This window comes from Dromiciops gliroides, chromosome 2, assembly GCF_019393635.1.
Source record: "Dromiciops gliroides isolate mDroGli1 chromosome 2, mDroGli1.pri, whole genome shotgun sequence".
NCBI classification, from domain to species: domain Eukaryota; kingdom Metazoa; phylum Chordata; class Mammalia; order Microbiotheria; family Microbiotheriidae; genus Dromiciops; species Dromiciops gliroides.
In genome coordinates, this window is record NC_057862.1 from 664712452 (window position 1) to 664724584 (window position 12133).

Sequence of the window (12133 nt, forward strand, 5' to 3'; positions counted from 1 at the left end):
TAACTGCTACAGGGTCAACTAAGTGTAGCTCTGCTCATGTACCTTCTACTGTGATCTGTACCATTGGAGAAAGAGTTTACTACTTAGCCAACATGTAGCAAGAAGCTCTGCTGTGCTTGGGTGCTGGGGATACAGCTATGAAGAAAGAAGCTCCCATTCTAACGGGGGAGGAGACTGTGTACAGATGTGTACAGACTGTGTACGAGACTGGATACAGAATAAACAAAAGGTCGTTTGGGAGGGAGGGCACTTGCTTGGGGCAATGCAAAAGCATGGAGACTGGAGGTGAATTGTCATGTATGAGGAAGGAGAGAAGTCCTCCTAGACCAGATTGAAGAGTGTGGGAAGGGACTGATGTAGAGTGAGGGTGGGAAGCTAGGTTGGGGTCAAGTGCTGAATCTCAGGATCTCAGGGGAGGCAAACTTTCACACTCTCAGTTTGTGAAGTAAGTTTGGAAAAACGCATCCTGTAATCACTCTGCACTCCTCTGCCCCCTCACTGGCAACCTTGCCCACCCTTCAGACTCAGCCCAAGGCCATGCTTGCTTGTTTCCAGCTCAGCTCCCTATATGGACTGCTGTACATCCTCAGTGCCAACCCTGATTTGGCCCTGCCCTCTCCCTTCTCCATTCTTCACCATCCTCCCTCTCCCCCAGCTTTCCAGCTCTTCTTTATGTTTTATCTTCTCTCTCTCTCTCTCTCTCTCTCTCTCTCTCTCTCTCTCTTTTTTAAGTGCGGCAATTGGGGTTAAGTGACTTGCCCAGGGTCATACAGCTAGGAAGTGTTAAGTGTCTGAGGCCGGATTTGAACTCAGGTCCTCCTAACTCCAGGGCCGGTGCTCTATCCACTGTGCCACCTAGCTGCCCCTATCTTCTCTTTTCACGGAAGCTCCTCAAGAATTGTTGTTCAGTCATGTCTGACTCCATGACCCTATTTGGGGTTTTCTTGGTAGAGACACTGAAGTGATTTGCCATTTCCTTCTTTTTTCTTTTTTTTTTTTAAATTAATTAATTTTTTTTGGTGAGGCAGTTGGGGTTAAGTGACTTGCCCAGGGTCACACAGCTAGTAAGTGTTAAGTGTCTGAGGTCAGATTTGAACTCAGGTCCTCCTGAATCCAGGGCTGGTGCTCTATCCACTGTGCCACCTAGCTGCCATTTCCTTAAGCTCATTTTACGGATGAGGAAACTGAGGCAAATAGAGTTAAATGACTTGTCCAAGGAGTGTCTGAGGCCGGATTTAGCATTACACGGATTAGCCTTCATGACTCCAGGCCCAGCACTCTATCTATTGTGCCATCCAGCTGCTCTCCTCAAGAGCAGGAACTGTCATGTTTAATTGTATCTATACCCCCAGCACAATGCCTAACACATAGGAAGTGGTTAATACATTCTTTTTCTACCACCCAAACAACTATCTAAACAAAGAAAAAAAGACATATCAGTGATAATAAATGACTACTAAGGAGTTGTGAATGCCCAAGGTACAAACCCAAAAGAAGAAAATAACTGAAAGATCTGCAAACAAAGACTCTGTTAAGGGCTAAAATTCTAGCTAGTCTGTCTAAAATATCTAATGAGTGGTCGCCAATAAATTATAAGCTTTAGCAAGAGTTAGACTTTTAAGCATTTATTAAGGAGAATAAGAATTTGGTAAAGAGAGAGAAAGGCCTAGATTCTTATCTATTAAAGGGAGAGCACATTTCTAGCTCTGCTCTCCACCAGAGTCCAAAGGAAAAAGAGTGAGACCGAGCGCCAGTCTCTTCCTTCTTCCTCCCACTAGCCCGTGTCACTTCCTGACGCCAAAGAAAAGACTCCTGGTCTTGCCCTCAAAGACCTTCGCTTCATGGGCGGAACTCTTCTACAGTAAGTCTCCAGCAGGTGGCGTCATTCCAATCGTTACAACTCAAAGGAAAACATAATTTGGCCACTGGGTCAACAAGAATTCTTGGAAGAAGTAAAGCAAGAGTTCCAAAGGACTCATGATGTAAAATGCTCTCCAAATCCAGAAAAAAATAAGAACTGTTGAATCTGGATACAGATCGAACCATACTATTTGTATTGTTTTTCTTTTTTGAGGTTTTTCCTTTTTGCTCTGATTTTTCTCATTACATGACTAATGCAGGAATATGTTTAATGTGATTGTACATATATAACATATCAGATTACTTGCTGTCTTGGGGAGGGGAGAGGGAAGGTAGGGATGGAGAAAAATTTGAAACTAGAAATCTTATAAAAACAAATTTTGAAAATTATCTCTAATTGTAACTGGAAAATAATAAAAAATTTATATGGGAAAAAAAGAAGTAAAGCAAGAGTCTAAAAGCATATTTATAACTGAAATGAGAACTCTAGAAGAAAGATTTGGGAGGAGAATTAACAACTTAGCACAAGATCCAAGTAACAGATTCCCTAAAAATTTGAATGGACCAAACAGAGGTTAATGACTCCATGAGACGACAGAAAACATTAAAACAAAAAAGACACCCCCCCCCCCCCCCCCCCGCCAAAAAACCCAACCAAAACCCAAGAAGAAAATATAAGGCATCTCATAAAAAACAAATGACCTGGAAAACAGGTCAGGCAAAAAAAGAGAAGACTCATTGGTCTACTAACCAGGCAGCTGGGTGGCACAATGGCTTGAACCACTGGGCCTGAGTTCAAATCCTTCCTCAGACACTTCCTAGCTCTGTGACCAGGGCAAGTCACTTAAACTCTCTCAGTGTCAGTTTCCTCATCTGCAAAATGGTTGTGATAATAGCACCTACTTCTCAGGGTTGTTGTGAGGATCAAATGACAGAATATTCATAAAAGTGCTTAGTTCAGGGCCTGGCACAATGCTTGTTTTCTTCCTTCCTACTGAAAACCTCATCAAAAAGAAAAAAATCTGGGGGCAGCTAGGTGCCGCAGTGGATAAGGCACCAGCCCTGGATTCAGGAGGACCTGAGTTCAAATCCATCCTCAGACACTTGATACTTACTAGCTGTGTGACCCTGGGCAAATGACAACCCTCATTGCTCCACAAAAACAAACAAAAAATTGCAAAATACCATATTTCAAGAAATTTTGAATGAAAACTTCCCTGAACTATGATTTATTTTCTGAAAGAAACTTTAAAATGAACACTCTCAGGAACATCCTAGCCCAGATTGAGAAATTCCAGGGCAAAGAAGAAGTACTGCAAGCAGCCAGAGAGAGTTCAGAATACCAAGGAGCCACAGTCAGCATTCATAAGATCTGGCAGCTACTGCCAAGGGAAGAAAGATCTTGGAATACAGTGTGACAGGAGGCGAGAGGTAGAGGTGATCACAAAAAACCTGACCAGCAAACAGTGGAAAAAATAGAGCATTAGCGGAATAGAAGTACTTTTCAAACATTCTCGATGAAAAGAACATAAATAGAAAATTTCAAAAGGAAACAGAGGAATCGAGAAACATAACAAGATAAAGTCAACAGATGATTACCGTTTGCCAGACATTGTTACTCAATGCCAGAAATACAAATGCAAGCAGGAGGTGGCATACTAACTGGGGAGGATAATACATAAAAGGAGACTGAGAAGCAGGAGTCAGAGTGGGTGAGAAAGGTACCCAGGCAGGGTTATGGTAGAAAGCCTAGAAAGTTAGGAGTAGACACTGGAGAGGAATAAAGATGTGGTTGGCCTGGGCCTTTTCCTTAAAATTTAGGTTCTGGGAGGAACTAGCCTATCAGAGGAGGGACTACAGAGGTGGTGTGAACTTACAGGGGGAGGGGGCTTCTGCAGCATGTTGGAGATCCTGAAAAGGGAAGAGAAAGGTAAATTGAGCAACTGGGAGGAAGTGAACAAGGATGTAGTGTTTGTGCTCCAATAGGAGGAAGAGGGGCAAGGGTCTCCTCAGAACCCCGATGTCATCCCTGGTCACATTCAATGAGACAAAGTACTTAAGAAAACAAGAAATGGAGTTTAAATGACCTAGTTTCAGAAAAAGATAAAGCAAGGTTGTACATTATTTCCATTTGGTGTCGTGTCAGAGATGTTAGCTAAGGGAAGAAAAAGGTATTAAGGCAATAAGTAGTGGCCAAAAGGAAGCACATTTAGCACTTCTGCATGTGATATTATGGCATACTTCTAGAACCCTGGAGAACTAACTAAAATTAATTTTAAAAATAATATTATCAAGCTTGCAGGATAAAAAATAAATCATCAGTATTTCTGTGTGTTTTTAATAAAACCCATCAGGAAAATATAAATTCCTTTCTAAATAACTACATATTGTATGTAATATTAGGGAGTTTATCCATCGAGGTACTATATGGATGCATATAGAAACTTCCCTTTAACTTTTTCCCTTATATATCTCTCAGACCAGTAAGAAAAAAAAGCCTCTGAGCTTTAATCAGAGAGGGATTAGCTTTTATTGTTTAGACAACAAACAGGTGATACTGATTAGGGAAATAGGAAAGTAGAAATACAAATGAATAGTCTTAGATCTAAGCTTAGTCTATATTCTTTGATAAAACTCACCTAATCCCAAAACTGCCTCTCAGGCTGAGAACCAGAGCTGATCACCAGAACGTGCCGTCAAGCCAGAGAGTGAGACCGAGCCAGCACTTCCATTCTACTACCCAATTTTTAAGTTGGCATCCCGGAAGTATCAGAAGTATCGCATGCTTGGCCATGCTCTCCTGGGCAGCAGCCAGCGCATGGCTGTTTGTCACGGTCTCCTCCCCAAAAGGGGCAGTCCTTTAAAAGCCACTTTACCACACTTTTCAGAAATTGACATACGTAAATAATTGGGAAAATATTAATTGCTTATGGATAGGCCAAGCCAATATAATAAAAATTAAAGTAATACTGAAATTAATTTACTGGTGCCATGTCAATTAAGTTATCAAATGATCATTTTTATAATGCTGTAAAATATAAAATATGGAGCTTAAGTGGAGGAGCAAATGGTCAATGGAAATTATGAAAAAAGAATCAGAAAGGAAGGAGTTCTAGCAGTGCTGGATCTCAGTCTATGACAGAGCAGTAGTCACCAAAGCTGCTTGTGCTGGTTAAACAAGAAAGGCACATCCATGGAACAGATTTGCAACCTAAAGAAACAACAGTAGCTTGTTGCTCCATATGTGTGAAGCCCTCAGCTGCAATAAGAACTCAGCTATTTGATTTTTTTTTTTTTTTAGGGAGGCAGTTGGGGTTAAGTGACTTGCCCAGGGTCACACAGCTAGTAAGTGTTAAGTGTCTGAGGCTGGATTTGAACTCAGGTCCTCCTGAATCCAGGGCCGGTGCTCTATCCACTGCGCCACCTAGCTGCCTCAGCTATTTGATTTTTTAAAAATTCAAGAAAACACAAAAGTAGTCTTGCAGAAATTCATTATAAACCAATGCATTCTGGGTGCAGCTAGGTGGCGTGCAGTAGATAAAGCACCAGCCCTACATTCAGGAGTACCTGAGTTCAAATCCGGCCTCAGATACTTGACACTTACTAGCTGTGTGACCCTGGGCAAGTCACTTAACCCCCATTGCCCTGCAAAAAACCCCCAAAACCAATGCATTCCACCATATACCAAGAGAAGCTCTAAATAGTTACATGACTTTAAAAGCTCATATCATAAACAGATCAGAGGAGAGAGAAAAGAAGCCACCTTTCAGATCTATGGATTGGAGAAGAGTTCATTACCAAACAAGGTTTTGAGAGAATAACAGAAGGTAAAATGGAAAGTTTTGATTACATAAAATTAACGAGTTCTTACACAAACAAAACCAGGTGGAAACAGGTAACTGGGGAAAAGAATTTTACTGCAAGTTTTTCTGATAAACATCTCATATTCAAGCTACCTAAAGAACACATTCAAATTTGTAAAGACAAGAGCCATTCCCCCAATTGATAAATGACCTAAGGATATGAAGAGGCAGTTTTCAAAGGAAGAAATCCAAGCTATCAACAGCAATATGAATAATATTCTTCAGATCTCTAATAATTAGGGAAATGCAAAGTAAAGCAACTCTGAGGTCCCACTTTACTACACCCGTCAGATTGGCCAAGATGACAAAAAAGGGAAAACGGCAAATGTTGGAAGGGCACATTAGGGCATTGTTGGTGGTGCTGTGAACTGGTGCAGCCATTCTGGGAAGCAGTTTTGAACTTGGCTCAACAACACCCTTTCTACCATTAATTGGTCCCTATTCCAAAGATCTCCCAAAAAGGAAAAGAATCCATTTCTTCAAAGCTATTTATAGTCGTTTTTTTGGTAGTGGCAGTGGACTGATCACTAAGGTGTGCCTGTCAGTTGGGAAACAAATTGTGGCTAATAAACATAATGGAATATGATTGTGCTGTAAGAAATAAAAAAAAGGGAGATTTCACAGAAATATGGAAAGACTTGTATGAATCAATACATAGTGAATTGAGCAGAATCAGAACAGAATGTAAAGACAAACACCTTTGAAAAGTCTAAAAAATGCGGGTCAGTGCAACAACCCCAATGAGGCAGCATGCTACATTACCAGTGTGGACTTTTTTTTTTGGTTTAGCTCTGAAAATTTGTTATTAGGCCTCCCTCTTCCCCACAGCCAAGGGGAATGGACAGGAGATAGTAAGCTTGAGATTATCCCTCCCTTCCAAAATGAGAAGAAAGTAGAAGGCCAGAAACAGCCAAACACAGGGCGGCACTGAATAGTAAATATCAAATTTCTTATATACTTGAAAAGATCAAAGATAAACAGAGGTTTACATTTGATTCCACTGATAGTAAGGACCTACTGCTATTTGAGTAGAAGAAAAAAAGTGTCCAGACAAGACAGAACTGAGCCTTATTAGCCTAATAGCTAACACATTAGGTGATAGAATTGTAATCCCATAAACCATAAGTGGTTCTCTGTCCACTAGGATTTGTTACCACTTTTTCCAAATAGCTCAAATCCAGAGAAATGGCCTCTTAATGAGCCATTCTTACAAACAGCTCCTTGTTCCCATAAAGCAGCCTGCATGTGAAGTAGGACTAGTTCAGAAATGATTTAAGAACATGAAAACTACATAATCCTGAAAGTTTTCAGAGTAGTGAATGTCTGTCTTATTTAGCCATTATTGTCTATTGTTCCATCATTTCTTTCACAGATACTAGAAGACTTTGGTAGTTCTTTTTCAAAAAACATCTTAGGAGAGAATGTTTCAGTTCTCCTTTTGTATCTTTAACTCCTTTCCCCCCACTATGATTTGTGTGTGATAGACAAGAGTTGTAGACTCACACATTATAAAAATTGGATTATTAAGGTGTTTTTTTCACATATTTTATTTTCTCCCAATTACATGTAAAAAATATTCTAACATTTGTTTTTTTTAATTTTGAGTTCCAAATTCTCTTTCTCCCTCCCTCTGCTCTCCCCTCATTGAGAAGGCAAGAAATTTTATATAGGTTATACATGTGTTGTCATGCAAAACATATTTCCATATTTGCCATGTTGTGAAAGAAACTCAGACCAAAAAACTCCCCCCAAAATAAAAATTTTTTAAAAGGTCTGCTTCCATCTGCATTCAGACTCTGTCAGTTCTTTCTCTAGAGGTGGATAGCATTTTTCATCATGAGACCTTGAGGATTGTCTTGGATCATTGTATTGATGAGAACAGCTAAGTCATTCACAGTTGATCACGGTATGATATTGCTGTTACTGTGTACAATGTTTTCCTGGTTCTGCTCATTTAACTTTGCATGCATGAGTTCATATAGGTCTTGCCATGTTTTTCTGAAAGCCTCCTATTCATTGTTTCTTAAAACACTGTAATATTTCATCACAATTACGTACCACAACTTGTGCAGCCTTTCCTCAATTGATGGATGTCTCATCAGTTTCCAATTCTTAGCCACCAGAAAAAGGCTGCTATAAATATTTTTGTATCTATAGGTCCTTTTCCCTTTTTGGGGGGGGGCGGGTAATCTCTGTGCTGGGTTGAAGGGGATGTGCTTTTTATAGCCCTTTGGGCATAGTTCCAAATTTTTCTCCAGAATGATTGGATCTGTTCACAGCTTCACCAGCAATGGATTAGTGCCCCTGTTTTCTCATATCTCCTTTAGCTTTTATGATTTTCCTTTCCATAAGGATTATCTAATCCAGTTCTCTCATTTTACATGAAGAAACAGTCCATGAGGTAAGGGACTTGCCTAAGGTTATAAAGGTAGACGTAGAAAATATCTCTGCCTGGAAGGAACATTGCATGCCTCTAGCTATAGCCTTCCCATATTATATTTTCTCCATGAATAGCCAAATCTCTTTAAAGTACACCAGAAAAATAATTTGATAACAACCTCTTTTCTTCCTTTGTATGAACACATATTTGGCAAGACAAAGATTTGGTACGTTACTGGATACTGTATAATATCTCCTATGTACCAAGGGATCATCTCTCCTCTGTCAAGGTGATAGATTAGATGCTGCTAACTCAACATCAGTGCATCACATACTTGGTGTTTTGTTTTCAGTGGTTGGGGATGAGTTTCCCTGAGCCAAACAAACATATTCACTCTCCTACTTCTCCACACCCTTATTGCTCCTTAAAGTAATCTATGTATTTATTTTGTGTATTGTTTTACTTTGTTTCTCATTATTTCATATGTCTTTTAAAATGCCTTGATATCCTTCATTTATCATTTTTGGTGGTGCTGTATTATCTTACATTGACATATCATAGTTATTTCAGCCATTCAGCAACTCTGACTCATTCATGGTTTTGGGTTTTTTGCAATTTTTTGCAATGACAAATGTTGCTCTTTAATATATTTTTGAATGGATATCTTTTTTCCCTTTACAAGACTTTAAAATGCCTTGGTGTATTCCCAGTAATGTATGGATCAGGTCAGTGATAGGTGTGGTCATTTTTATAACTCATATGACTCAGTGTATGTTATCTGATTGTCCTCCAGAAATACTCTTTATCGACTTGCATTTCTTCCTTCAGCATTTGGATACATCTTTTTCTCCACATTTTCATTATAATTGAGTCTTTCACTTAGTTATTTTTGCCAGTTTGGCTGGTATGACATGTACTGCATTAGAGTTGTTTTAATTTTCATTTCTGATGCCTAATGAGGTTGATTTTTTTTAAAGTTATTTAATCCATTAGTGAGTCTGCTATTGCAAATTGGCTTTGTCCTTTGGCCGTTTATCCAATGAATAGAGGCAAATTTTAGCTATTTTAAGTTCGTGAGGGCCAAAATTTGATATATGGAGTGTTGTTTGGGTGACTCGCCTTAATATTGGGGTCCCGGAAATATGAGGGACCTTTTAGGTTTAACCCTCCCCTCTGAACTGCCCTTTTTAGATATTTCTCCCAGGCCAGTAAGAAAGGAGCCTCTAAGCTTTAGTTGACAAAAGGATCAGATTTTACTACTTGGGAATTAATTAAACAACAAAGGTGAAACTAATAAAAATCAAAGATAAGGAAATAGGAAAATAGAAATACAGAGAAATGCTCTTAACTCTAAACTTAGCCTATTAGGGTTTTTCCTAATTAAACTCACCAAACACCTGAACAGCCCGCTAGTCTAAGGTTGCTCGCATGTCACCTGGACCGCAGTCGCCACACCGAGAACATGAACATGTGCCGCCAGAACATCGGTCGCCCGAGACAGAGCATGAACATGCGCCACCAGCACAAGGGCCCAGAAGGAAAAAGACCGAATTCCGGAAGACACCTACCCTTCAAGAAGCAGCTTGCCTCCTTTCAGCAAGCGTTCAATCTCTTCTCCCCCAAAAGGGGAGGTCTTTCAAAAGCTGCCTTTCTGAGCTCAGTAGCCTACATAACCTCGGGGTGGGCCAGGTGTGGCCCCTCCCAAATGAGTTAGCTAAAACCGGGAATATTAATCTTTACCACAAATAATTTTTACTACAGTTTTTATTTATTATATTTGAACAGATACTTTTCTAATAGATTTTTTTATCTTGGTTATCCTGTTTTTGTAAAGCAGAACTTTATGTAATCAGATTCATTAAGATCCATTTTAAATGCTGCCTCCTTCAGTAAAAAGTATAGGTGCACAGATAGGGCTCTAAACTGAAGACTTTTGAGGTCTCTCAGTGACTTAGCTACCATATTCTTGGTAAGAGACTAGGATGGCAAGGTGGTGCAGTGGGGAGAGTACAGTCCTTGGAGTCCTTACGAACTGAATTTGAATCCTGCCTTAGGTGCAGTTACCGGTTGTGTGACTCTGGGTAAGTCACTTAACCCCTCTTTGCCTCAGTTTCCTCATCTGTAAAAGGAGGGTGATAATAGCATCTTCAAATGAGATCCTCAAGTCAGGATCAAAAGAGATAATGTAATGTGCTTTGTAAACTTTAAAGTGCTTATAAAAATGCTAGAAATTAGAATAGATACAGGCCCTCACATAAACTGTCCCTGGTACTCAGATATGACCAGATGTTGTTTCCTCCAGAAATGTCATTGAACTTGAAGTCAGAAGACCTGGGTTCATGTCCTGATCCATGTTCTTGTCTGTAAAATTGTAGGCTTGGGCCAGATGACTTTTGTATTGGTCAGGTTATATTTGGAGTGTTGGGATTCATTCTGGGTGCTGCAGGGTGAGAAGGACAATGATCTGAGCTCAAGAGTATCCAGAGCAGGCATCCAGGATGATGAGGAGCCTCATGCTTTAGGAAGGTTTCCCTGTTGTGTTATCTTGGAGATTCATTTAGACTCAGATTGGAACCAGGTGTCTACTTGAGACCTAAACGCCTGGGAACGTGGGAAGCTCAGATTGCCTAGCATTTTGAAAGGGAGAAAGGTAGAAATACATGAAGCATCACTATAAAGCATGGAAACTCACACTTTACTAACTTTGCAGTGTCTTCCAATTCAGAGTACTAGGAATTTATAGTTTGGGGATTTTCATAGTTTTTATATTCTTTGGAATTGGTATCAAAACCATTGCTGTAGGCCACACCAAGGCATGTCTGAAAATCATCAGAGGCTAATGATAGAATTAGAAAAAATAAAACTTTATACCTTTTATGATATGGTATGGACTCTATTTCATTTATTCTTTTCTGTAAATTTATGTATTGATTCTGAAAATAAAAACCACCATAAGAAATTATGGCTTTTAGTGTCAGCTGTATACTCTGTAGTCAGCCTCTGTCTGATTCTGGTGTTTCTGTCTTGTTCAAAATCCAGATATCCAGAGGGAAGAAGAAAAAGTGAAGCGGTCTGTGAAGGATGCTGCCAAAAAGGGCCAGAAGGACGTCTGTGTGATCCTAGCCAAGGAGATGATCAGATCGAGGAAGGCCGTGAGCAAACTGTACGCATCCAAGGCACACATGAATTCTGTCCTCATGGGCATGAAGAACCAACTGGGTAAGAACCACCACGCCCAGGGCACCAATCCTTTTGCTGGGAGGCAGGGCCCTTGGACTCCTACTGGAATTCTCAGGGGTGGGTTATATTTCTTTTCTCTTGGTGGATGGTGCTTTGGGAGGCTTTAATTTTTTTTTAATAGAATTTTATTTTCCAAAATATATGTAAAAACAAAATTTTAACATCAATTTTTAAAAAACTTTGTGTTCTAACTTCTCTTCCCCGCTCCATTCCCACCCCCCACCTACAAGAACTCAAGCTATTCAAAACAAGTTATACATGAGTTGTCATGGAAAAATTCCCACATTAGCTAGTTGTGAGAGAAAACAGTAAAAAAACCCAAAACTTCAGATTAAGAAATTGTCAAAGAGGAAAAGAAAAAAATTTTTTAATGTGTTTCCATCTGTTTTCAGGTACTATCAGTTCTTTCTCTGCAGATGGGCTGCAATCTTCATAAGTCCTTCAGGGTTATATTGGATCATTGACTTGCTGAAAATAACCACATGCTTCCCAGCAGATCATCCCCCACTATTGCTGTTATTTTGTATACAGTACATTTCACTCTGCTTCAGCTCATGTAGGTCTCTCCAGGTTTTTCTGATAGTATTCTGTTCATCATAACCTGCATATAGTACCTTAAGCTTGACAGAGAATTTTCTTCATAAAAGCCCAGCAAAGTAGGTACCATGTGGTTTGCCATTATAATCAATCATCATAACTATTTCCCTCCATCCCACTCCCTTCCCATGACATTTACTCTATCTTCTTTTTACCTGTTCCTCCTCAGAGGTGCCTTACTTCTGACTATCCT

General features: G+C 39.8%; 1 protein-coding gene across 2 annotated transcripts in view; it reads left to right on the top strand.

Moving 5' to 3' along the window:
* Positions 1-12133, top strand: part of CHMP3 (charged multivesicular body protein 3) — a 45590-nt gene that overhangs the window by 13779 nt on the left and 19678 nt on the right. For both annotated transcript variants that reach the window (XM_043983036.1, XM_043983037.1), the window contains one exon: positions 11143-11322. In XM_043983036.1, the coding sequence (XP_043838971.1) occupies positions 11143-11322 (180 nt within the window). The remainder of the gene's footprint in view (positions 1-11142; positions 11323-12133) is intronic.